This window comes from Malaya genurostris, chromosome 2 (assembly GCF_030247185.1).
Source record: "Malaya genurostris strain Urasoe2022 chromosome 2, Malgen_1.1, whole genome shotgun sequence".
In the NCBI taxonomy this organism is placed as follows: domain Eukaryota; kingdom Metazoa; phylum Arthropoda; class Insecta; order Diptera; family Culicidae; genus Malaya; species Malaya genurostris.
In genome coordinates this window covers 238055876-238082595 of record NC_080571.1, presented here as the reverse complement: position 1 = coordinate 238082595, position 26720 = coordinate 238055876, and the positions used below count along the sequence as shown (strand labels likewise).

General features: G+C 39.2%; 1 protein-coding gene across 3 annotated transcripts in view; it reads left to right on the top strand.

The window, feature by feature from the left end:
• LOC131428258 (trissin receptor) overlaps nucleotides 1–26720 on the top strand; it is a 280163-nt gene that overhangs the window by 158687 nt on the left and 94756 nt on the right. For all 3 annotated transcript variants that reach the window (XM_058592053.1, XM_058592050.1, XM_058592051.1), the window contains exon 2: nucleotides 25153–25826. In XM_058592053.1, coding sequence (XP_058448036.1) covers nucleotides 25346–25826 — 481 coding nt within the window. In that variant the 5' untranslated portion in view covers nucleotides 25153–25345. The remainder of the gene's footprint in view (nucleotides 1–25152; nucleotides 25827–26720) is intronic.

Sequence of the window (26720 nt, the reverse complement as noted above, 5' to 3'; positions counted from 1 at the left end):
TGGTACAAGAAGAAGAGAAGCGCAGCGAGCAAGGTGGATCGATCAAGTGGAGGATAATCTCAGCAGCATCCGTGCCTTGAGTGGCTGGCGACGAGCAGCCATGGACCGAGTACATAACGTATGCTTGATACAGCAAAGAACACCCCAGGCCTATAGCGGTTAGGTAAGTAAGTATGATCGGTGACATCCAAGAAATCTCTGGAAAAAAGAAATCGATAAAAACGCGTAGCTGGTGACTTACATAACTTTTGAGTGCGGTATGTTCTCGTAGTATTATATTTAGCAAATTGTCATACTGTGGTAATGTCTGTGGAAGTTGTTGTCCATCCAGAACCTCCTTGGAATATAGGCATTGAGGTCTATTAACGGAACCAATAACGTTTGTAACTTTTTGATCACCCGACAAGCTTCAGCAACACGGGACTCGGACTTGGTCGCAGGGTCGGCGCGCTACTGGGCAAACTAGAGGGATTTCGCGAATCTATTGCTTTATTTTAAACATTCGTTAAATTTGTTTTTGGTGTAAATGTAACATTAAACATTCGTTATATTTGTTTCTTAAACATTCGTAATATTTGTTTTTGGTGTAAATGTACGGTGTTTTTAATGGTGTCTATGGTGGGTTCACAGTTTCACTGGTACATACCAAACGGTTGACTGGACTGGCGAGAACTCGCTGTAAATGGCACCGATGAATCTCGGTGAAAGATGGTTGTGGCTGGGTGCAGAATATCTGACGGTACCTTTCTTATCAGATCGAGAAGGGATACTCTCATTGGTGATTGGGGCCTTTGCCCGAGAGTTTTCTGTTCTCCTAAGCGGTTATGGTCGCGGTTGACCAGAGGACCAATCGATGGTCTTTTACGGTTAGACGAAGACGACCGTTAAATCGTCTAGGCCGAAGCGTGTGCGGGTGTCTACCGGAGTTCACAACTGCCGGAATGTCAATTACTGCTGTTTTTTTTTTTTTTTTTATTCAATAACATATATTAAGGCACACTGCGTTAAGCTATAAGATGCCGAGGGCATTTTTATACTACTTAAAATTAGAGTAAATTAGAATCTTCACTTTCATGACCATATTTTCCAACTAGTCATTGGTGGAGGCTGTTCGGTTGGTGACGTTGGTGCCTGGTGACGATGGTATGCATCGATGGTGGTTTCATTCTTCGTGTGGGTCCGCGGGAAACACCCCCGGGCAACAAGAACCCGGCGAGTGGCCCGCATGTTGATCGTCGACTCGGCCCTCCGGGGTGGTGAATTTTGCGGAAAAGAAGGAGTGAAACAGAGAGAAATAAATGTTGTTGAAAAATGGGGTTAGAAAGCGAAATTACTTAGGTCAGCGAAAAGATCTAATTAGTTCACGTCGAGATAGTGAAGAGACGAAAGAAGGGGGAGCAAAAAAAATTAGTGTCAGCACAAGATCTTGTTAGTTCCGAAGAAGATGGTGAACAGATGTTGGATGAGGAGTTGCGAGCGGATGTTAGAATCGAGCTTGAATTGAAATATCATCGGAGGATAGCAGAACACAGATCAGACTTGTAAGTTGATGTTTTTTATGAATTGGTACAAGAGTGACATATAGGGAAGGTCTCGATGGGCCAAAACGTCTCGTACTGGAACCCCAGGTGATATACCTCGGGCCCGAAGGGAGTCCATTAGCTGCGATCTGGTGCCACAATACTCGGTACATGCCCAGACAATATGTTCAATGTCGTGATAACCCTTACCGCAAGTGCAGAGACCGCTCTCCACGAGGCCGATACGCCGGAGGTGTGCATTCAAGATGTGGTGATTAGACATGAGCCGGGACATCACACGAATGAAATCACGACCCACATTCATCCCTCTGAACCAAGGTTTCGTCGATACCTTCGGGATAATGGAGTGTAACCATCGTCCCAGCTCCCCATTACTCCATGAAGTTTGCCAACTTTCGAGAGTCCTTCGACGAGATATACTGAAAAATTCGTTGAAGCAAATTGGTCTTTCGTAAATTTCACCATCTAATGCGCCCGCCTTGGCCAATGAGTCTGCCTTTTCGTTGCCCGGAATAGAGCAATGCGAAGGGACCCAGACTAAGGAAATTTGATAAGACCGTCGAGATAAAGCTCTCAAGTGTTCCCGTATTTTCCCCAGGAAATATGGGGAATGCTTTTCTGGCTTCATTGCCCGGAGAGCCTCTATTGAACTTAAACTGTCCGTGACAATGAAGTAATGGTCTTCGGGCAAAGTTTCAATGATCCCAAGGGTATACTGAATAGCAGCTAATTCTGCGACGTAAACTGAAGCAGGATCACTGAGTTTGTATGAAGCGGTGATGTTTTTGTTGAAGATACCGAAGCCCGTGGACCCGTTGAGATTTGATCCGTCAGTGTAGAACATCTTTTCACAGTTGACTGCTCTAAACTTATTGTAAAAAATATTGGGGGCCACTTGAGGGCGTACGTGATCCGGAATTCCACGAATCTCTTCTCTCATGGATGTGTCGAAAAACACAGTTGAATCAGAAGTATCCAAGAAATGAGCACGGTTGGAAGCAAGCGAAGAAGGATTAATATTCTGAGCCATGTAATCAAAATACAAGGACATAAAACGGGTTTGAGAATTAAGCTGGACAAGCCTTTCGAAGTTTTCAATCACCATCGGATTCAAGATATCGCATCGGATTAACAATCGATATGAGAGATCCCAGAATCGGGTTTTCAACGGTAAGACGCCCGCCAGGACTTCGAGACTCATCGTATGAGTCGACTGCATGCAACCTAGGGCAATTCGCAAACAACGATACTGAATTCTTTCCAGTTTAATGAAATGGGTGTTCGCGGCGGATCGGAAACAGAAGCATCCATATTCCATAACGGACAATATCGTTGTTTGGTATAGCCTGATCAGGTCTCCTGGGTGGGCACCCCACCATGAACCAGTTATTGTACGAAGAAAGTTGATTCTCTGTTGGCATTTTTGTTTCAGATACCTAACATGACATCCCCAGGTGCCTTTGGAATCGAACCAGACCCCGAGATATTTAAATGTGAAGACCTGAGCTATGGTTTCACCCCCTAGTTGAAGCTGTAATTGTGCTGGTTCTCGCTTCCTTGAAAATACAACCAGCTCAGTTTTCTCCGTAGAGAAATCGATACCCATTTGAAGAGCCCATGTTGACAAGTTGTCGAGAGTATCTTGTAATGGTCCTTGGAGATCGGCAGCTTTGGGTCCTATAATAGACACAACGCTGTCGTCGGCAAGTTGCCTTAGCGTGCAAGGTGTGTTGATACATTCATCAATGTTGCTCACGTAAAAATTGTATAAAAGGGGGCTTAAGCATGAGCCCTGAGGAAGACCCATGTAACTGAATCGTATTGTCGACAAATCACCATGCGCGAAATACATGTGTTTCTCGGATAATAGATTAAACAAAAAGTTATTCAAAACTGGCGAAAGACCATGCTGATGCAACTTCTCAGACAGGATATTTATAGAAACTGAGTCGAAAGCCCCCTTGATATCTAGGAAAAACTGATGCCATTTGTTCTTTACGAGCAAATGCCATTTGAATTTCTGTTGAGAGCAACGCAAGACAATCGTTCGTTCCTTTGCCCTTGCGGAAGCCAAATTGTGTATCTGAAAGCAAGCCATTAGTCTCCACCCAATTGTCAAGACGAAAGAGAATCATTTTTTCGAACAATTTCCGGATGCAGGAAAGCATAGCAATCGGCCTATACGAATTGTGATCGGAGGCTGGTTTCCCTGGTTTTTGAATGGCGATCACTCTCACTTGTCTCCAGTCGTGTGGGACAATATTACCCTCTAGAAACTCGTTGAATAAATTCAGCAAGCGTCTTTTGGCGGTGTCAGGCAGATTTTTCAACAAGTTGAATTTAATTCTGTCTAGCCCCGGGGTTTTATTGTTACACGAAAGGAGCGCAAGTGAGAGCTCTACCATCGAAAACGGTGTTTCGTTTGTATTCGATGTCGCGACGCGGGAGATCTTCTGTTCCGGAACAGAATCGGGGCATACTTTTTTTGCGAAATCGAATATCCAGCTGTTAGAATATTCTTCGCTTTCGTTCGACTTGTTTTGGTTTCGCATTCGTCGAGCAGTGTTCCAAACAGTGCTCATCGATGTTTCTTTTGTTAATCCGTCAACAAACCGTCGCCAGTAACTTAGTTTCTTTGCTTTAACTAAGTTCTTCATTCGCTTGTCTAGCGCCGTGTAATTCCGATAATTATCAGATGTTCCGTTTTTTCTGAACTTTTTGAATGCTAGAGATCTTTCCGCGTTCAGAGATGAGCACTCTTTGTCCCACCACGGGTTGGGAGGACGGATGTTAGTTTTCGCGCTTGGTACACGTTTCGTCTGAGCTTGAATCGCAGTATCGAGAATCAAGCCAGCCAAAAACGTGTACTCTTCCTCCGGGGGAAGTTCTTGTGTTGTTTCTAGTTTCTCAGATATCAAGATTGCGTAGCATTTCCAATCAATATTTCGTGTGAGGTCATACGAAACATTGATTGTCTCCAATGGTCTCAATCCTCTGGCGACTGAAATTACGATAGGTAGATGATCGCTACCGTGGGGATCAGGGATTGTCTTCCACTTGCAATCTAGCCGCAACGAGGTCGAGCAAAGGGATAAATCCAGCGCACTTGGTCTTGTTGGTGGTGGAGGAATCCGTGTCATTTCTCCCGTGTTCAGAATAGTCATATTGAAGTTATCGCAAATATCATAGATCGCGGTTGATCGGTTGTCATCGTGAAGACAACCCCATCCCGTACCGTGAGAGTTAAAGTCTCCTAAAACTAACGTCGGCGCAGGAAGGAGTTGCATGATATCGCTGAGCCATTGGAACCCAACCGAGACTCTTGGGGGAATGTAAATGGAAGCAATGCAAAGGTCCTTGCCTTTGATTGTGATATGACATGCGACCACTTCAATACCTGGTATCGAGGGGAGGTTAATTCGATAGAAAGAATAGCACTTTTTGATCCCTAAAAGTACTCCTCCGTAGGGGTTATCTCGATCCAAGCGAATAATGTTAAAATCGTGGAAGTTGAGGGAAATATTTGAAGTCAACCAGGTTTCACATAATGCAAACGCGTCACATTTCACACTATTTATTAAAATTTTGAAGGAATCAATTTTCGGGATAATACTTCTGCAATTCCACTGTAAGACAGTGATTGAATCCTCAACCCCGTTCGATGAGTTAGCCATCGAAGGATACAATCACTGAAAGGAGGGGCCATGTAGCAGTCAACTGCTTCAAAAATGTTCTAACTGTTGGCATAAATGTCATCATCATACTTTTAAGAGGATCAGTGATATTGAAGGTTCTGAAAATCCAGTCCACAATATCAGAGAATTTCAGTAGTCCAGCACTTGATTGATTCTCTAGTTGAATTTTGGGGGTACTGGGGGTTTTTGTTGTACCAGGAAGTGTTGGAAATTCTTCGTCTGATCTTAAGTTTGCCAGACCAGGAGCCTTTTGCTTCGGTTTCTGTGAAGCACTTCCCCGTGTTGTAACTTTGTTGATCCCCGCAGAGGACACCCTTGGGCCTTTACAAGGCAGTTTAGGAGATGAGGTTGGCTTTCTTTTCCTAGAACCGCTAGGCATAGCAAAGGATGTTCCCTCTTGAGGGTCATCGGAGTCAATCTCGTCAGAAGGCAAACAATCATAAAGGTTTACCGATTCGACAGGTGGCATGGCGTTCTTCAGCATTTCTGCGAAAGTGCGCTTGGAGCGTTCCTTAAGAGATCGCTTCAATTTTTCCCCGCGCAGTTTGTACGTGGGGCAAGAACTCAATTCATGTGGATTTTCCCCACAGTAAAGACACTTTTCAGCTTTTTTACCGCAGGAATCATCCACATGGTCTCCTCCACATTTAATGCATCTCTGTTTATTGCCGCAATAGGTGGCTGTATGGCCCAACTGCTTGCAGTTAGTGCAATTCATCACCCGCGGCACAAAAAGTCGAACCGGTAAGCGAACTCTGTCCAGAAGGATGAAGTTAGGAAGAACAGATCCAGCAAAAGTCACCCGAAACGAGCCTGATGGAGAATATGTTTTTGTATTATCCTCTGCAATTTTTATTGAGTTCAATTGCTTGCAGTCCAATATTTTTACCTTCTGAAGTGTAGGGTCCCTGAAACAACCAACCCCATGCTTCAGAAGGTCTTCGCAATTCAGGCTCGCTTCCGTGACCACGCCGTCAATTTCTACTTCTCGCGCTGGTATGTAGACTCGATAGCTCCGTGTAAAAGCATCGTGGCGAGCAATCTTATTCGCCTGCTCTATAGTTTTTACAACCACTTTCAATTTTTTTGCTCGAACCTTTGTTATCTGAATCACGTCCGGATAATGTTTAGCCAGTTCGCGCGATATTTGCATCAAATTAAGCGGTTCATCTTTTTTGGACCGGAAATATACCACATAAGGCCCAGCAGAACCGATCGGCCACACGCGAGTACGAGATGGATTATCAGAGGGAGGAAGATCATCTATACCATCCATATTGATGAGGGGTTTATCATTTGAGGGGGAAAGGCCTCCACCCTCGCTCATAATAAGGTGAGGGAAACGCTTTACAAATATATACTAGCGAGAAGGAACAGAGAGAATAAATACTACAATAATACTTAGCTTGATATAACACTGGTTCACTTCAAGGTCAGCAAAATGATCGTCTCTGCTGCTGGTGTGCAGAACGCTACTCAAGGTAACATATAATCTGCACAGCAACCAATGAACGCTGACCACGTGTTTGGTTGCACGATGGCGGTGGATGCTAAGCAGTATCTTCAGACACACTACTACTATCACACACGTCTTCACTGCACATACATATACAGTATTGCCGATAGGCTATCAATTTATGTCTGGAAGGCTAAGTCCGAGCTGGCTACCGTCCGGGAGGCAGAGCTCGACCTTGGCAGCCAATATGCAGATTCGTTGCTGTAAGCACGTGTTATCACGATTTTTGTGGTATCGAATAATACACTTTTTAACCGTACAACGGATCGAATTTCACTTGATCGAGATGGATTAGCTCCGATCCTAAACACTGGTACTGAAATTACCCGTAACAAAAGGTTGCAATTCACAAATTGGCACTCTACGCTTGGGGAGATTCTAACGAAGCGACCGATTTGAACGATTGTTCGATACGAACTGAATTACTGCTGTTAAAGTAGTACAAAAGGTCCTGAATGGTTAGTTTAGAATTCACTTAACCTTCTATTTCTTTACACTATTTAAACGACACGTCTTACGCACTCGCTCGCCTGTTTCAAAGTGAACGGCTTGATCTGCAGTTGCCTTCTTGGCGGGGTTCCAATTTCCCGCGATTAATCATCGGAATATGGCTGTTTATCAGTATAACAGTTTTGACCCAGTGGTGATGTTAAGTGTAATTGAATTGAATGTAGTGTATGTTACTTTAGGCGTTTTTGTGTAAAATTCAAGCGACGTGAGTGAACGGGTTTCCACATTTATATAGCACAAATAAAAATAAGTTTGATTCCTGTAACGTTTGGTTACACATTAGTGAGTTTCTTTCTTCTCGCCCATACTTGTGATATCACATTCAATTAATTGAATCATTGTGATGAGTTATGAGATAGTGCTTGTTCATCTAAAATCTACTTGGAGTATAGGCCTTAAGATCCACCAGCGTAACCAAGTGAACTATCAAGATTCCTGTACATGGTCCATGTTCGTGAAACCACATGACAATCATATGCTTTTTGTGAATATTGAAGGTCATTCAAAAACTACCTACAGTTCAGGACTTAGGATCTACCATCATAACAAACTGCAGCAACGAACTTATTGGTCACAGTATATACTCGTGATCCCACTTACAATTAAGAGGTTTATTGCAAATAGTCTGGGTCACCAAAAAACTATCTGAAGCTCAGGCTTTGAAATCAACCAGAACAAAGAACTACAACTTATTTTCTTCGGCCCATAGTTGTGATAACACATGCAATTAATAGGTCTATTGTGAATATACTGCGCCATCCAAAAACTACCTGCAGTTCAGACCATAAAATCTACCCGAATAACTACATACTCGCGATTCACTGAAGTCCTTGGATGACTGTATTTATTCCTGAAACAGATCAGAATAAACAAGTAAGCAATATGCAGCTCCATGACTATGAGCAGCATTGAAAAATTATACATAAGTTGCTGATTGTTCGTGCACGGAAAGACCGAAATCAGCATTTTGGCGAAAAAATTAGTTGATTTTCTGATTTTAGTTAGTTATTTTTTGAGACAACTAAAAAAATCTTACTTTTGCTAATTTAGGTTTTTAATTTCTGATTCCCTTAATAATAAAAAAATATTTGTTGAAATGGCTATTTTTTTAGTTGAATCCACCAATTCAACGTGCTGTCATTTCTTAGCTAAGGCACACTTCATTTCCATTGAACTAATTTTTTAGTTGAATTAGAGAAATAAAACGTTGTTTTCAACCAACATAAATGGTTGAATTGGCTTCGGCAATTTGCAGCTATGTGGCGCACTGTCACCGAAAAAACGTTAACACCGTAATGACTACTAGCCACTAGATGGCACACTACTACCGAAAAATATTTCAGTCGCGGTAGTCTTTTCTATATTGGCAGGTATAAATACGATGTTGTATTGAAGAAAAAGACATAAGCGAAACATAAACTTCCTTTTTGAAAATTTTTCTTCTAAATCGCTGTCTTCTTCATTCGACTTCGCGAAATCGACTCTCTCACTGAAAACTTTGAGCAGTCGGAAAACAAAAACCGAATACTAGTAATACACCAGACGGTGTCGCCCGGAAGGTTGGAAGATACAAAACACATCATTTGACATAAACAATTAGAGTGCAACATTCGAAACTTACTTCACTGTTCCGCGTAAAAACATTATTACGCACAATCGTTTCAAATGCGCACAAATTCTGAATAAATGCACTTGTCACTAAGAGTTTACGTCATTTTTACAACTCGGTTTAGAAATTTATATATCGATATATCGTAACACATGCGAAAAACATCTAAACAATTCGCAAGCAGTTTCAACAAGACTGTCCTTTTTAGCTTTTTAATGGTTTGTTTTGCTTTGACACTTCTCATGAGATTTTGGCTAATAAACTTGTTAATAAAAGCCATTTCATTTTTGTTTTCTTTGTGCTGTCCTTCAGTAATGACGGTGATAGATAAATAGTAACAAATTTTCTGATTTTGAAAACAAAATTAGTTGTCAATGAGAATTTCGTGTTGGATTGAAATATTGCTGGTTTGTGGCCAGGATATTCGCCAACTATACTCTTTCTCTAAAAATAAGAGTTTATTTTAGCAAAGTAAAGCAAAGTAGGCGCAGAGCTAATTTGGGGCGTTCCGTGTGTAGGTCTTAAGGCCTGTTTATGCTGTAGTTCTTGGACTACTGAGAATATACCTAGAGCAGTTATAAATAGGCAAGTAAGCAATGTGTAGTTCTAAAAATATGAACAGAAAACAAAAATAAATAGATATTAGCCGTTGTAGTTCTTGTTGTGGCACAGTGTAATCTCTAAGGACAATGTTCTTGGATCTTGGATTAACTCTTACGAATTTTCGTAGTTTCAGAATATGCTTAGATGATTCAAAATGTTTTTGCGTATGAAGGTAGTAAGATTTTTTGTGTTATTTACACTTAAATCGAAAGGAATTGAATAAAAATTGTTTTAATCCACCTAGTCGTGTAATGATGCCTTTCTCATATCTCTCATTTTTACATATGTAAATGTGTGGTATTCTTCAAAATAATTTTGTTTTTTGATTCTTGAAAAACAATAAGGTTTTTCCATGCACTTTTTTTTGTAATAAAATTTTTATTCTGGCCGTTTCGGGGGTCACTTCGTCCGCGGCTTATCTCATCATCCAATGCTTCATCTTCGGTGTTGTGTGTGATTTCCGTTTTATTTTCGTTTTCCTTGTTGATCGTAGTCTTGGGCTCGTTGAGAGTTGCTGTAGGTGCGCCCTGTTGTACATTGGTTGCCGTTGCTGGTTGGTTGGAGGGTAAGTTGTTAACTGAAGCTGGTGTACTTTGTTCTATAGGGGATACGGATGGTTTCGTTGAAGGGGATGCTTCACTGTTGTTGGTGACTGTCACAGGTGTACTGGGGTTGCTTGGGGTTGGTGTGAAGGAAGCACCGTAGTCCTTTGGTGTAGTTGTCTCCTTGTCCAGTTTATCACATGGCTTACCGTAGTGAATAGCTTTTTGCAATATTGACATGTGGCCATCTGATTGTCATAGGTAACAAGTGATTTGCACGGAATTCTTGTATCTTGACCGAAAATCACATAAGAATGTATAGCCTTCTTCAAGTGTATGCGTAATAAACGTACGCCATTTAAAATACCGGGGAAAAAATTCTTCCACTTTTCTTTTTCGATAGAGAGAATCTCTCCGTATTGAGACATAGTTTTGCGAATATATGAATCGGTGACGCTTGAGGAAAGATCATGCACACGCACTTCTATAGCACTATCTTTCATATATACTGGAATATATACTACACAATACTGTACTTGGATTCTTCCGTCCCGAACGTAAGCGGTTTTGTTATATGGACTGACTTGGATGAGATGTGAAACCGAACTGACTGAGTAGAGTTGTCACTTTACACCAGAGATGGCCATCTCCTCTGTGTGACAAAGAACAAGTGTAATTTTTCCCTTCGTACTGACAACATCAATATGAACCACATTCTCTTCGCATGAATCGCTATTACCGTTTTTCATTGAAAAACACTTTTGGCATGGATTGCTCTAGTTTTGCACTTTCGAGCAGAAATTACAATGAAACACCGTCAAAAAATTGCACTTCTGCTCAAAAGTGCAAAACCAGAGCAATCCACGCCATCAGTGTTTTTTAATGAAAAACGGCAATAGAGTACGCACGTGTCATGAGAGCGCATGTTTATTTTATTTCGCCTCTAGCACTGGATCACGCCAAAGTGCTAGTGTAGAGCTCTCAATATCTCGGAAGTGGACGCAAATATTTTCATCGAAGTGTACATGCCGGTGAGTTTTTCTACTGTACGGTTCGCAAAAGAGAAGCGTGGGTCACGCATATTCAGCAAAAATACAATTTATCGCTGAAATTTCGCTACGAAAAAAATTGTCTACTATAAACTAAAAACAAATCACAGAAGTGTTCTCTGTCTGTCTATTCGACACTGAGAAGAAGTGCGCTTTCCTTTTTGTGTGGAGTTCGCTTGCTGCGTCCCCAGTGTAGACATAAAACTTACACCAGCGTGTATCACTCAAGTGAAATACCATCACAGCTTTACATTGTCAAAACAACTTTCAGACAACAGAGTAATCTCTATTAACAAACCTCGGAAGAAACACCCATTATGTGTCGAATGTTCTGTTTGCTCACGACACGTTTTGTTCGCTAGTAAAACAAACACTAACTATGGATCGTTATAAACCATGTGTATTTTTAATTGACCATGGATATCAGAGTATACCCTTTTCCTGAGCAATGTTTAAAAACAACAGTAAGACCATATAGCTCTGTCCATGTTTGACTCAGTTCCCCTAAAGTTTTTTTTGTTCGATTGCCGGCCCGTGATTTGATTTTGTATCTGGTAAACAACGTAATACAAAATAAATCCCTCAAAGCAATGAGATGGTCTCGTGCTTTGTACGATAGCTTTGCGCTATTGTATCATGAAAAAGTGACGACTCAATTTAACAATATAGACAGTAAAAGCCACAAACCCAGAAAAAGTCAAATGAAAAAACCGCAGCGAAAGAAAAAAGTCAAATGAAATTCCAGCGAAAATGTGTGTTCTCTCGGCATAATAAGAAACAACCGAGAAAACTTAATTCGTTTTCTTTTCATCACAAAAAATGGAAACAGATTTTAATTTCAACGGATGCCATTTTAATTGCACGGTCGGTCACTATACTACACACATACCTGTGGGTAATTATAGAGTACTTGGAAACAAACTTTTTTTAGTGTTTTGCAATCGTATCAGTAAAATAGATGCTTTGAGCTTGAAAAATTCTGCAATAATCAAGATAATTCATATGAAACTTTCAATGTAACTTCTGAAAATAATCGGTTGTAGAAGAATAATTATTCTTTTACGTAACAGTCTTGTAACATAAAAAAATGGGCACTGAACAACAGATCTCAACTACTCATAGAAGATAGCCATTAATTTTCAAGTTAGCCTAACCAGAAACGGTTGGACGAAAATGAATTACCATTTTGGCAATTTTGTTCTGCTGCCGGTTATCCCTTGTACGATTCAATCTTCGTTATATTGTCCAAGTTGGAAGTGAATTTATTGCCAATTTAGCGGGAACTTTTCACTTGAAATGGAAAAGGTAATGCTATACGACGACTGTATAGAGGTGAAAGCCTATAATCACCCGAATGAGTTACGGCACAGCCACTATTTTTTGGCGATGGTTTTTTTGGTGCACCACAACCAAGAAGATATTTTAATCGTAAACAGTTATTCGCGAAAATTTCACGAAAGCTGATCCCTTTTATTACGTATAATGGCTTGGGAATGGACTTTCCGGTGCAATATAGTTCCACAGAGCAAGGCAACGACGGAAAAATACTACCTTTCCAACTATCTGCCACAACTGCGTCGAGTAATACTCTCAGGATGCATTCGTATCGAGCTGCATGCCGGTTCACAGAGGGCCCGAAAAGGGGACAAACTTATTTTCTTATTCACTTTTTGATATATGGGAAAAAATTAAACGGAAAGTTTTTCGGTTGAATTGAGAAATGGATTCACTTTCGGCAAAACTTTAATTTTGGCCCTGAGCTCCAATTTTCTTTTGTTCCCTTCGTATCACGTGACTTATAGTAGAAAGAAATGTTTGATTAACTCCAAACATGTCTCTTGCAGCAAGCCCGGAAATATCAATTTATCTGTAAAATTTTTCTATCGGCATCCCTAATCCTAAATCCAGTCCCGTCCGCTTCGTGTTTAGTGTTCATCGTTTATCCAATTCACGGTGCAGGAAAATTCACGGAGACGGCTAGATAAAGCACGCGAAACGGTTGTTTATTAGCTTCGCTAATGATCGTAAACAAATGAGGCGTTTCTGCTGCATTGATTTATTTATTGCACTACGTAAACCTATTCGAGCTGAGTAAACACAAGGAGAAACTCGTTTTAACGTTACATTTCCATGTTCTGGTTTAGATCCAAAGCTGCAGGGCCCATGCACAGTGGTCCCAATCATGTCGAAACACACGTTTTTTTATTTCTTCTCCAGGAGTTGATTTTGAAGCTTCCATGTCTTCAGAAGGATTTTTGTTAGGAATAGTCTGCTTCTTTTAATATAATCAAAGTAGTCATTAATCCAAATGAATTAAACAAATATTTTGTAGAAAATAGTAGATAGAGAATTTATGTCTTCATAAAAGTTGTAGATTATATTTAAACAAGAAAACATGAAGGCATGAACACTTTAAAATGCATTAGTGTCGAGATATGATGCATTGTTTATTGGGAACCCTCAAAAATCACTAACCTTGCACCTTAAATTCAATATTGATCAAAGTAAACCAGAAAATATGAGCAGTGGAAAATTTCAGACAGAAGAAAAAAAATTCCTAAAGCTAGACGAAGTTTTCAATGTTTTCTTCAATTAGATATAGTTAATATGTTTAGTGGTTTGTATTTCATTTTTGATTAAGGAAGGCTACATCAGGAGACCTCTCCGTGCTTTTATGTTGCAGGTTTTTACTTACTTATGTGCCCTGTGCACCGCCAGTGGTGCAAAGGGCCAACGAGAAAGATTTCCATCCTGGGCGATTGTTTGCCTTCGCCTTGACCTGGGCCCAGGTCAAATTCTGATCGACTCGCTTAAATTCCTTGTTCAGGCTCCGCCGCCATGAGCCCCTAGGCGACGACACGACCTGCCACTCGCTATTCAAAACTGTATCGCAAATTTAACTACCCCTCAGTAACTGGTAATGTCAAAACGAAATTGCCTGAAAAATGTCAGAAACTGGCAACACTAGTTGATAAATTATTGATTTTGAATAATAGTTACTATAACCTTGGTTACTGTGTATCAAAGACCAAATGAATGTAAACAAAATAAATTCCGAATCGTGCTCCAGCATCATTAAGTATCTGAGCAGTAGATCGATTGGTCACTTGGTAGTTTTGAGAACATATCGGTGGATATGGAACTCGTTTGTGCTTACTCTCTATGATTTATTCGCTCACTGGAAGACCTCGTTGAAGGTGGGGTTGATGAGTTAAGTTAAAAATAAAGAACCAAGTATATTAAAAAAGGAAAATATGGAATTCATTACTGTTCTTTATTATAGCTTGCAGTGATAATGGCTGAAGCAATTGGTTGATCCATATTCATTAGTGCTCTCTGATTCACCGAAGTTTTACAGAGGACACAGTATTTAAAACTATAGTAACGACTCTCTCGCATCCTTTGTAAATTGTCTCAATTTTATGAGACATCTTCTCCGGCAACTGTTCTTCAATCACTCACTGAGTTCTCTCCTTTCATATTCGAAATAAATGAATGGAGGAAACCGTTACCCTAGATCACCACAGAAACCGAGTATTCCATATAAGCGACCAGTTTTTCGGACCGTTACCAAAAACGAAACATGACGTATCAACAATCATCGCATATTCCATTACAACGAAAAAATATCTGAAAAGTTTTATAAAACTGGAGACGATTAATTCAAGTAGAATAAATTAATAAAGGCTTGACTTTTCGACTGGACGGCATTTCCAATTGATGAAATAAATACCTACTCGTTTTTCAACGACAAACGGATTGGTTTTGAAGCAAAGCAAAGTCTTGGCATTACATTCCTACTGTGGAATTTAGCCTTTATGTTTCAACAGACTTCGCAGCCGATTCATATAGCGTACAAAATCATTGCATGGCTAGTACTATGGATCCTACTGACGCTAAGAATCCTTCCAAGTCGGGACTCGAACATACGACAACGATTTTATCTGGGACTCCCTTGCGCCTTAGAATGCCCCACAGGTATTCGTGATTGAGTCGGTCGAAGGCTTTTTCGTAGTCAATGGAGACCTCGTAAAGGGACTCTTGGACACCATTGACCTGCTCCAAAATAATACGACGAGTGACAATATGGTCCGATCGGGAAGTCACATCGGTCTTCTCCTGTATCCGGTTGAGGATAACTCTACACAGAACTTTGAGAACAATACTCGGTAACATGATATCTCTCCAATTGTCGCATAGAGTTGAGTCCCCCTTCGTCGGGACCTTCACTAAGACGCCCTGCATCCAGTCGACCGGGAATGTCGCGATGTCCCAGATATTTCGAAATAGTTGATGCAACATTTGAGCAGATAGCGTGGAATCAGCTTTGAGAATCTCCGCTGATATGCGATCGACTCCAGAGGCCTTGTTGAATTTCATGCTTTGGATGGCGGCTTTGATTTCCGGTAAAGATGACACCTCGGAGCTGACACGACAGACGCGTCGCACTCTTGGCGGCTCATGCCGAGATGTTGATGGCTGGTTGACCGTCGAAACTTGAAGAAGTTGTTCGAAGTGTTCAAATCAACGTTTTATCTGGTCAGCGCAGTCGGTTAGGAGCTGACTAGTCGCGTCCTTCACTGGCACCCTTGTATTAATCCTTGCTCCACTAAGGCGTCGTGAGGAGACTTTCACACAGTGCTTCACTGCCCATACTTGCATATCAGTCCCATATTGAAAATCGACAAGTTGAGAAAAGGATGAATACATATTTTGGAAATAATTCGCTTTTTTCCGCCACTGTGTTGATTAATCCGTTATTCTTTTGAATCACATACATGGATTACATTATAAACTTTTCATCTGGAATGAAATATTGCATATTTGTCATTCGTTGGGACCCATTTTCGAGTACTTTTGTTGACGAACGAAAAGATACTCGCATACCAGTCCCATCTTAGCATGCTATGCTTCTTTCGCACGTGGCAAAATTTCAAGTTTAATTTTCCATTCGCGTGAATGTTTTAATCATTCGATTTATTTAAGTTTATTATATCATGTCAGCTCTTGATGCAATTAAATTGTATGGTGGAGACACTTCCACAGAATACAGCTCAAACAGTGATTTTGTAGGTTTTGGTCAAAGTGATGGCAAAAGAGTTGAAACGTTTGATTCTGTAGGAAGCTATTTTTGCGAGGAACTGCGATCGAAACGCAAAATATCCTAAAAAGGAATATTGTAAGCTGGTTTCTCCAAAGAAGCGCCGCATTTTACATTCCCCCAATTTTATGCATTGTAAATGTCGGAAAATTATACTAATGGGATATCGAAAAACGATCATATCAATATTCATCAAGCATTCTGGAATATGGACCAAAATGGTCAAGTGGCTTTTATTCACGAAAGAGTAAATGGGGCACCTATGAAAACGAGAAGCAGTTCTCATCATAAATTAAACGATTCTCGTAAATTGTATACTTATCGCTTCTCCCTTGAATCAGCCGACAAAACCGTCGTGCAAGTTTGCCGACAATTCTTTCTTAACACCATTGGATACGGGAAGCATTGCGGGTAAAACAATTGAACAAATTCATAACAAAATTTAAAAAATATGTTCCAACAGAAATATAATATATCGATGTCTACATTATGATGTGGATGGAGTAGCCATGCAGAAGCAACGAGGAAAGTATGACAGAAGTGTTGCGAAGAAGGATGCTTTAAAAGCGCACATTTTATTGTACAATCCCATAGTTACACATTATCAGCGTGAGCATGCTCCAAATAGACTTTACCTACCCTCAGATATCATCATGAAAGAAATGAACAATCATTACCAAGAAATTTACCCTATGTTGACAGTTAGCTACACGTTCTTCTGTCGAATTATCAAGGAACTTAAAATTTCATTTGTCAAGCTTGATCATGAAGAATGTGAAACGTGCACCATAGCTAAGCAACATAAAAATCGAACAAACCATAAAGATACTGATTCAAGTCATGGTTGTTCTGCCTGCGAAAAGTACCAAAAACACTTGAAGTTTGCTAAGCAGTCAAGAGACGCATATCGCGCAGATGGTCAAGAAATTAAATCGAACGAAATAGTACTAGCTGTGGATCTACAAAAGGTGAATACATTAAATATTAATAGTTAAATAGTGAAATCATACTTTGATTCACCGCATTCAAATGGGTATTACAAAATTCTATAAATTTCTTCGACCTTTTCAGTATGATGATATCAATAATATGCACTGATTTTCATTCTATGGTTTCAGCCAACACATTTCACTGATTCTGTAAATTTCATTATAGCGAAGGTGTTCGAATATAGGATAAATTTTGAACACATGAATACAGTTACATTGTTTGAGATAAATTAATCTGGTATTTGTTTCTGTAGGTCATCCAACTGCCCCGTCTTGAAGGGTTTAAGACTGTAGTTTTCTCCCAACGTCTTTTGACGTTTAATGAAACTTTTGCACCTCTCGGAGATTATGCAAAATCAAATGCAGTTATCGCATGCTTGTGGAATGAAGCTGTTACGGGCAGGTCAGCCAATGACATTTTCAGTTTTTTTTATCCAGTAACTATGCACCTCACTGAAATGAACAGGATTACTTTTTGGGTTGATAATTGCGCGGCACAAAACAAAAACTGGGGACTGTTTCTTCAACTGGTGTTGCTGATCAACTCACCGTCAATTCAGGTGAAAGAGATAAAACTAAAATATTTTGAGCCAGGTCATACATTTATGGCAGCCGATTCCTTCCATGCTGCTGTGGAGAAGGCGATGCGTCAGAATCCGCCAGTAACATACCCAGAATTTATAAAAACTGTATCGAAAGCGAAGAAAAATCGATGTATTGGACATGCAATCAACTGATTATTTTCTATCAAAGCTCAGCGTTAGCCAGTACACGTTGAATAAAGACAAGAATCGACCATAATTGATCAGATTAGACAGATACTTTTTCAAAAAGGAAGCTTAGAAATACGGTACAGTAGTTCGATTGCTGATGATGGTGAAATTAAATCGTGTTCAATTTTTTCTAAAAAGCAACTAAAAATTGTGAGTGATTAACAATTTGACATGTCAAACATCTTAGAGAGCCAAACACATCCAAATGGTCTGGATGAAACACGTAAGAATACGCTCCTTGGAATAATTCTACCGTTAATCAAAGATGAGCAAAAAGATTTTTGGGTAAACTTACCTGTTAAGCGTACTTAAATCTGTAAATACATGGAGTTTCGATTGACATGGCTTGTTTTTGTTTTTGATTTAGTACTTTATGATAACTCCATACTATGATACACTCTTTTTTAGCAAACAAACATTTCCTGTATCCAAAGATCAATTCAAAGACAGTTTATCTTATAGCGTTTTCGTTTTCAACGGTGGCACTACACCGGATCCATAGTACTAGCCATGCAATGATTCAGTACACTAAGAATCGGCTGCGAAGTCTGTTGAAACAGAAAGGCCAAATTCCACAAAAGGAATGTAATGCCAAAACTTTGCTTTACTGCACCGGTGTAGGACAGAAAGTCCCAAGTTGGAGCGAGTACAGTCGATGCTCCACTACACATGTGCAGTGCTAAAAACAAAAATGGCATTACATTAGCGGTATTTAAGTATGCTCTGCCAGTGCTAAATACTGGCCCAGCAGCCTGAAAAAAAATCATGCAACATGTACGTTTTTAGGTACTAAAATATGCTTTTTAATGCGTGGGACTGATATGCGAGTACTTTCCATATGGGACAAACCCGACTTGATATGTTTTTCACACTTTACTGAACTAACCCCAGATTATTTTTGCAATTTCTGAAAGTAGGGTAAAAATAGACGTTATCCGCCGGTGTAACTCAAAAATGGCCAAAATCCATATGGGACTGATATGCGAGTATGGGCAGTTCAGTACTATGTGGAAAGTTGTTTGTTTAGTTGTTGTCTGCTCCTATTTTCTCGCTTACTTTGATTAATATCGAATTTAAGGTGCAAGTTTAATGAATACTGTACCTTATTATTAAAAAAGAACCGGAATTTTCATTTTAAAATTCCCGCGCTTGTCTAATCGGTAAACTTTTATTCTCTCAACGTTGACAACACTTTTATACACATTCTGTCAAATTTTGACGAATATCGTACGATTAGTTTTTGTTAGGCGTCTATACAAAGAAGTTGAAAAATTTTCGTGTGGCGATTTTTATAATGGATGAAAATTTAGAACAACGTGCGTGCATCAAATTTTGTGTTGCAAATGGATTTAAGTGTTCCGAAACGTTGAAAATGTTAGAAAAGACCTTTGGTTAATCGTGTCTAGGAAAAACACAGGCATACGAGTGGTATAAACGCTTCAAAGGTGGTCGTACAAGCTTGGATCATGATGAGATTCCTGGCCGCCCAACAACATCTGTTGCTGAAGAAAACATTGAATCGGCGAAGCAAATCGTGTTGCAAAATCGTTCTGTACCGATTAGTGAGATTGCTGTGTTGTTGGTCATCTCTTATGGATCAGCCGAACACATTTTAACTGATGTTTTGGGTTTGAAACGCGTCGCTTCTCGGCTGGTGCCAAAAAATGCTGAATTTCATTCAAAAACAGCGTCGTGTTGATGTGGCCAAAGAGATGATTTCCAACGCAGATAGTGACCCCACATTCATCGAATGCATCATAACTGGTGATGAGGTGTGGATCTATGAATATGATGTCGAAACCGCACAACAATCGACCGAATGGCGCTTCGAAGGCGAGCCGTTGTTCTAAATTTTCATCCATTATAAAAATCGCCACACGAAAAATTTTCAACTTCTTTGTATAGACGCCAAACAAAAACTAATCGTACGATATAATTTGACAGAATGTGTATAAAAGTGTTGCCAATGTTGAGAGAATAAAAGTTTACCGATTGGACAAGCGCGGGAATTTTAAAATGAAAATTCCGGTTCTTTTTTTATCATAAGGTACCTGCTCATCCAAAACCTCCTCGGAAAAAAGGCCTTCAGGTCTACCAACATAACCGATGATACATCCGAAAACTTCCTGGAGTTAAGGCCTTCAGGTCTACCAGTGTAACAAAGTGCATTAACGACCTTATAGTTCTCGGTCATCATTCGTGATGTCACATTCGATCAATAGAACAATTGTGATTGCTCTAGGCCATCCAAAAACTACCTGAAGTTTATTTATTTGGGGATTTGGTTTTTGTGCTTTGGGCACATAACAACCCGGGTTGGCGGTTCAATGCATAGGACGCTGGTCTTACAAGCCAGTTGTCGTATGTTCGAGCCCCGACCTGGAAGGATTCTTAGTGTCAGTAGGATCCATAGTACTAGCCATGCAATGATTCTGTACACTAAGAATCGGCTGCGAAGTCTGTTGAAACAGAAAGGCCAAATTCCACCAAAGGAATGTAATGCCAAGACTTTGCTTTGCTTTGCACATAACAGATTTCATTATTCTTTACGTTTCATCTTCGACTCGTCAGTGAAGAGCAGTTCAAATTGAACCGCTTACTGCAAAACTTAAAAAGTTCAATTTGAACAGCTAAGCAGACGTAAAGTGAAGACGTTCGGCGCAAAAAAAAGTGTTTCGCAAATAGCGGTTCAAATTGAAAGGTTCAAGTTTTTGCAGTAAACAGTTGAATTTGAACAGCTCTGCACTGACGAGCCGAAGACGAAACATAAAGAATAATGATACCTGAAGTTGCAGCTCTACGACTATGAACAGCATTGAAGATTGAAGATGAATGTTCGTGTAGATCTTAAGACCTGTTTTCACTGAAGTTCTTGGACGAGTGGGAACCTACCTGGAACAGCTATAAATAGACAAGTAAGCAATGTGTAGCTCTAAAAGTTTGAACCACATACAAAAAAGGCATTAGCCGTTTTAGTTCTTGTTGTGACACAGTGTAGTCTCTAAGGACAATACTCCAAGTAGTTCTTGGATCTTGGAACATCTCTTAAGCATTTACATAGTGTCATAACATGCTCAGAAGGTCCTCAGGCACTAAATCATCGGACGTAGTACGATTGTTCATGTTATTTACACTAAAATCAAATGAAATTCGAAAAACTATTTTTACGCGAAAAATTTGAAATAACGCGATATTTTATTCTATTTACGCGAAATTCAATTTACGTACGAAATTAATTTACGAATTCTGCGCGTACATTGATGTTCCAGTGTATAATCAAGTGGAGTCTTAAGATTAGGTAAAAGCTAATTGTCATTGAGATGCAATTTAGTATAGGTTCAATTATTTGTTTTTGGAATTAACCGACCGATCGGATTACAATATTCTGAATATGTTGGTCAAAGGGTTCTTTTTACCTTTTCGTTTCATAAGTTCTGGTTTCTTTTGTTTTGTGGCCAATGTGCATAAGAATATAGAAATTATTTCTAAAATTTTATTTCATCCATCATTTAACTACAGTTTAAAAAATTAATCTAGGTATTGTATATGCCTATCGAAAAATAATTCATTGATTGTAATGCTGTTTGAATCGGAATTTTTTTTGTTGAACGAGGTGAAAATAATAATGAATAATAATATAAATAATAATGGAACTGCTACGGAAACAACATGGAAGATTATTTTCGTATTTCGCAAACAAATTTTCTTTGTTGTGGTATCCAAAGCGGAATAAAAGTTGTCTTTACTATTTTCAATATGTTTTTATAAATGAATCTAAGCATTAAGTATCATCACTAAGTATAATTAGTATTTAATCGATAGATTAGATGATTGGCCACTAGTAGCAGATAGATGCCGTGAATTCAAACTGCTTCCTTGAAAGTATCTTACAATTAGTAGGATTGTTGCATAGCCACGCAATTATTCTATAAATAAAGTCTGTCGCAGTCTTTTGAAAAACGAAGACTTTGTTTGGCATCGGAATGTAGACATTTTTTTTTGCTGTAATCACTTAGAACAGATATCCAAAAATTGAATAAAATTGAGGAGGTAAAAATTCGTTACTAGTTCCTGTTGCGTATAATTTTATATTTTGCACGAATGAATTACTGTTGTATGCAAGCTTGGACGTAAGAGCACATGGGTAATTCGTAAAATCGCCCATTATTTTTTGTTCAAGTGTGTTTAATTCAGTTCTATTTGTTCATTAAAATGATCAAAAGAAGCAATTAAAAAAAATGTTCAAAAAAATAATAAAACATGAAATGTTTCGTTACTTAAAAAAATATAATGCAATTCTTTAACATTTTAACATATTCGAATGAAACTTTCACAGATCGCAGATAACACAATAAACCTAAACTTATTGTATAGAAATTCGAACTCACATGGCTATACCGCTTGAAATGTCTCTGAAGTCGTGAGGTTACTTGATCGTATGAAGCATTTTTTGCATTTCCGACTAGTGTATCTATTTAGTCGTACCAAATTTGATTGACTTGTAAAACCTAAGTCTATAAGGCTCACTCGGCTATCGCATCGCTTAAACTGCCGTGAGAGTCGGAGCAAAAAAAAGATCAATTAATTGATTGCACAGTATTCCAATTGTACCGACGGAATCCTACTCAGTCGGTGTGATAATCAGCAGGATTTGCCACGGGGTGGTGATGAATTTTCAAAGCGAAACAAATTTCTCACATTTGTCGAATAAATGACCTTATGTTATTGTACAATGCGAAAAGCACGGTTTCCATCGTTTTTTCACGAATCCACTTTCTACAATTATCCGGAATCCTTCGGGCATACTGAATGAAACGGCTCCGTTCTCTTCTTACCGAAATGCTAATTTTCTAGAAACAATTTACTTGGCCTCGAAAACCCAAGCAGTGTCTTCAAGTAATCCCTTATTCCCCAAACAGCAAGGTTGTAAACGAGTTCAATTCGATGTAATTTATTCGGTCATTATTTATGAGAGATTATCTTCCGCGGCGGCAAATCGATGCCTAGCTGGTTCCTTCTAAACGTGGCTATAATTAAAAGGGTAATTTTACCCCTATCCGTCTAGGTTTCACTCCTTTTCAGACCATTAATTAGTGTGAGATTTACTATCTCTCCTTTTAAGGCCTTGAGTCGAAGAATACGATGAAAACTGGGGTATTTGTTTCGTATTTTAGCGTCATAGACACCAGAGCAGAAGTACCACGCTATTGAAAGTTCTGTACACTTATTTTGCTGCCATATTGATCCTCAGAGCTGATGCAAGAAATCGGGAAAATGATGTAGCGCCTTAACTGATGAGATTACTATTGGAACGGTTTCCCGACAAAACTGAGAGGAGAAATTTTTAAAGTTGACCGCATTGACTTTTCAATTGTAACTAGTAACTTGAATGGTTCAGAATCTATCAATTTTTATGGCTGCGTCCTGTTGTTTACACTCTTCTCTAACCATTTGTGCAGTTGTTTATTCGTTTTCATTAGTTTGTTTCGAAATGTGTGGACTTTCAGCAGAACAACGTCGAAAAATTGTGTACAAATGGTGCACAGAACGCGGACTGTCACTGAGAAAGATAGCAAAAATGGAAGGAGTAAGTGAAAAAGCCGTGCGAAATGCAATCAGGAAGTAACACCTTCGAGGATAAACCGAAAACGGGTCGAAAAAAAGGTCCTGCTAACCCTCAGTTGGATAAACGTGTACTGAAGGCGTTCGAGCAAAAGAAGGAGGTTTCAGTTCGGGATGTGGCCAACAAAGTGGGCACTTCGAAGTCAAATGTTCTTCGTCCGAAACAAGAAGCATCGATCAGGCCGAGGGTTCGTAAGCTGTACAATACGATTCTTGCTAGAAATTTGAACTGCATACTCATGGACGACGAAACCTACGTGAAACTCAATTACAAATCCTGCCGCGACCACAATATTATACGGTGTGAGAAGGGCAAGTGTTAAACCAGTCCGAGACATCGATTGAAGTCGAAAAATTTGGAAAGAAAGCTATGGTCTGGCAAGCAATTTGTAGCTGCGGTAAGATTGCGAAACCCTTCATCACTACTGCTTCAATGAACAGCGAAATATACATCAAGGAATGTTTACAAAAACGACTTCTACCCATGATTCGAAGCCACAAGGATCCTGTTGTCTTCTGGCCAGATCTTGCTTCTTGCCACTACTCGAAATCAACGGTAGAACTGTATACTATAAAAAATGTCACTTCGTCCCAAAAGACATGAATCCGCCAAATTGCCCACAACTTCGACCAATTGAGGAATTTTGGGCATTAACGAAGGCACATCTTAGGAAACATGTCTCGACAGCCGAAACCATTCAACAGTTCGAAAAAGATTGGAAAAAAGTGTCAAAACTTGTCGCCAAGAAGTCTGTACGGAATTTTATGAGGAACGTTCGCAAGAAGGTGCGTCAGCTAGTCTACAATGGCTAAGTAGCAAATGTTGAGAATAATATTGGAGAGTTGCAAAAATCACACAATCCACTAATAAGAACCTTTTTTTACATTAAATATTTATTGTTTCTCTTTGGTTACTTTTCACTGTGATATTAAGTGATGTAGTAATTATACTTTTCATCTTTGAATTTTCGTAATCTTCTAGTTAATAAGTTTTGATTAGATTTCTTTTTAACATTTCAACTGAGACACTGCTTGATTTATTCTAATACGAACGATTATCTATATTAGAAAGTGTGAAAGAAGCATGTTAGTTTTATTTTTTATTCACGTCCTATAGTTATGTCTGCGACATTACCCATCCGCCTTTTTATATCGTTGGTCGTTTCAAGAATTTTCATTGAATCAATCGAATTTTTGCCTTAAAATAGACAGTAAAATTGTCAAACCGTGCAATTGTGCGTTTCGAGTAGAACATCTTTAAGATATATCAACATAAATTTGTACTTCAAGCCTATTTGCTTTCTCGCTTTTCCAGAAATTTAACTAAGAATTTTGCAAATAAACAATAAAATCATAGTACTTGTACACGAATATAATATAAAAACACCAAACACTGCACATCACAGTCCGCAGTGATATTCCAAAATAAATGTATCAAGTGTAGTGTCAATCAACGTAAATCTCGTAGGAGTTTAGTTTAAAATCAAATCAAAACTATTGAAAATGACGGCACAAAAAACATTCAATCAGTAGCTTTTACCGCAAATTTCGTTATCAATAATGTCACTAACAATATGATTTTTTTTATCCTTTTCATTTCAGTCTCGCAAATTACCCAATAGAGACCAATCTCAGACTGTAATACATAGTCAAACGAGGCTGCACCTCGATTCATAAAGGATGGCGATACGCATAATTAAATGCTTCACGGTGACAAGTTGAACAGCCACTGAGCGAGAACCACAGGACCGCTATCGCGTCCAAGAGAGCCCTGACTGTGAAGGAACGATCAAAAATGTCATCGCTAAAATTCATCGACTACATGAACATCAGCTCCTTGAGTATGATGGGGCTCTTCAACGCCAGCCTGAATTATATGAACACGACCAACGAAATTGGTGTTAGCGGGCCCGGTGGGGTGTCCACCAGCTTTGTGCCGCTCGCTGGGGTGTCAGCCTCCCAGCCAGGTTATCGTGTCAACAATAACATTCTACTTGGCAATAATAGTAGTACCAACAGTAATAGCAACGTCAGTCTTGTGGGTAATTTCAGTGCCAACAGTTTGCTCGTTAATTCGTCACCGCCGACGTCGCTTTTCAGTCTGAACGGAACCGCGCTGGATCTGAGCCTAGCCGGAAGTGGAAGCGGTGTCGGAACGGAAAACTTTAGTTTCCCCTCGAACAACTTCGTACAGAAAGAGTTTATATTTGATCGGACCGATGTGAGAGTGATTTTCATTACGCTTTACTCGCTGGTGTTTTGCTGTTGTTTCTTCGGTAAGTGATCGTTTGTCCTACAGTTGGCCAAGTTTATGCTGACCGTGATCCACTTTGCACATTTCTTTCGATGTTATTTCAATTGGAAAGTTTGTTACCTCTCGCATTTGGAATTTTATAATTGTTTGAAACAAAATTAAAAAAAAAGAACAATCTGTAAACTTTTGTGTGATTTTGTATGCATCATTATTTTCACTACACAGAATACTCACAAAATGACAAGAAACAACATTTTTAATAATATAAATACTTGTAGCTGTCTTCAATGCTACATCATAAATCTTACTTTCAAACATTAAACTCCACAGAAACCTTCTGAAAAATATTACAAGAGCTTTTCCATTCCGACAAAAAACGATGCAATCTTCAATTGAATCGATTCGCTCTCTGTATTATTCAGTAAGTTAGTATATAAGTTCATTTTCCCCATTACACAATACAACTAGGTTTACAATTTTCCCTACACAAAAATCACAGAATTGCGGAAGCAAGTGATGTATTCATGGTAATAATAAAATCATGTATATAATAGAGCTGAAAAGTCACCACTTGAGGCTGAACACCCAGTTTAAATCTTAATAATTTAATTTTAACTCATATTCCAATTAATAGTTATTAAAAACAATAATAATAACAAAGAGCCTTTATAAACCTGTAAACTGGATCATTCTTCATAAGGATTTTTGGACTATTTTGTTAGTAAGTACTCGAAAATTGTGATAACAGTGGGCCGTATGAATAAAACGTAGCATGCTTGAATTTCGGTAGTAAATGCTACATGTGGATCACGTTCCTGTCAAAAGCAGAGACTTTACTACACAACAACGTTCGAACATGTAGTATTTACTACAATTTTTTGGTAGGTAGCTCCAGAGGTTGGTACTCGTGTGTTTG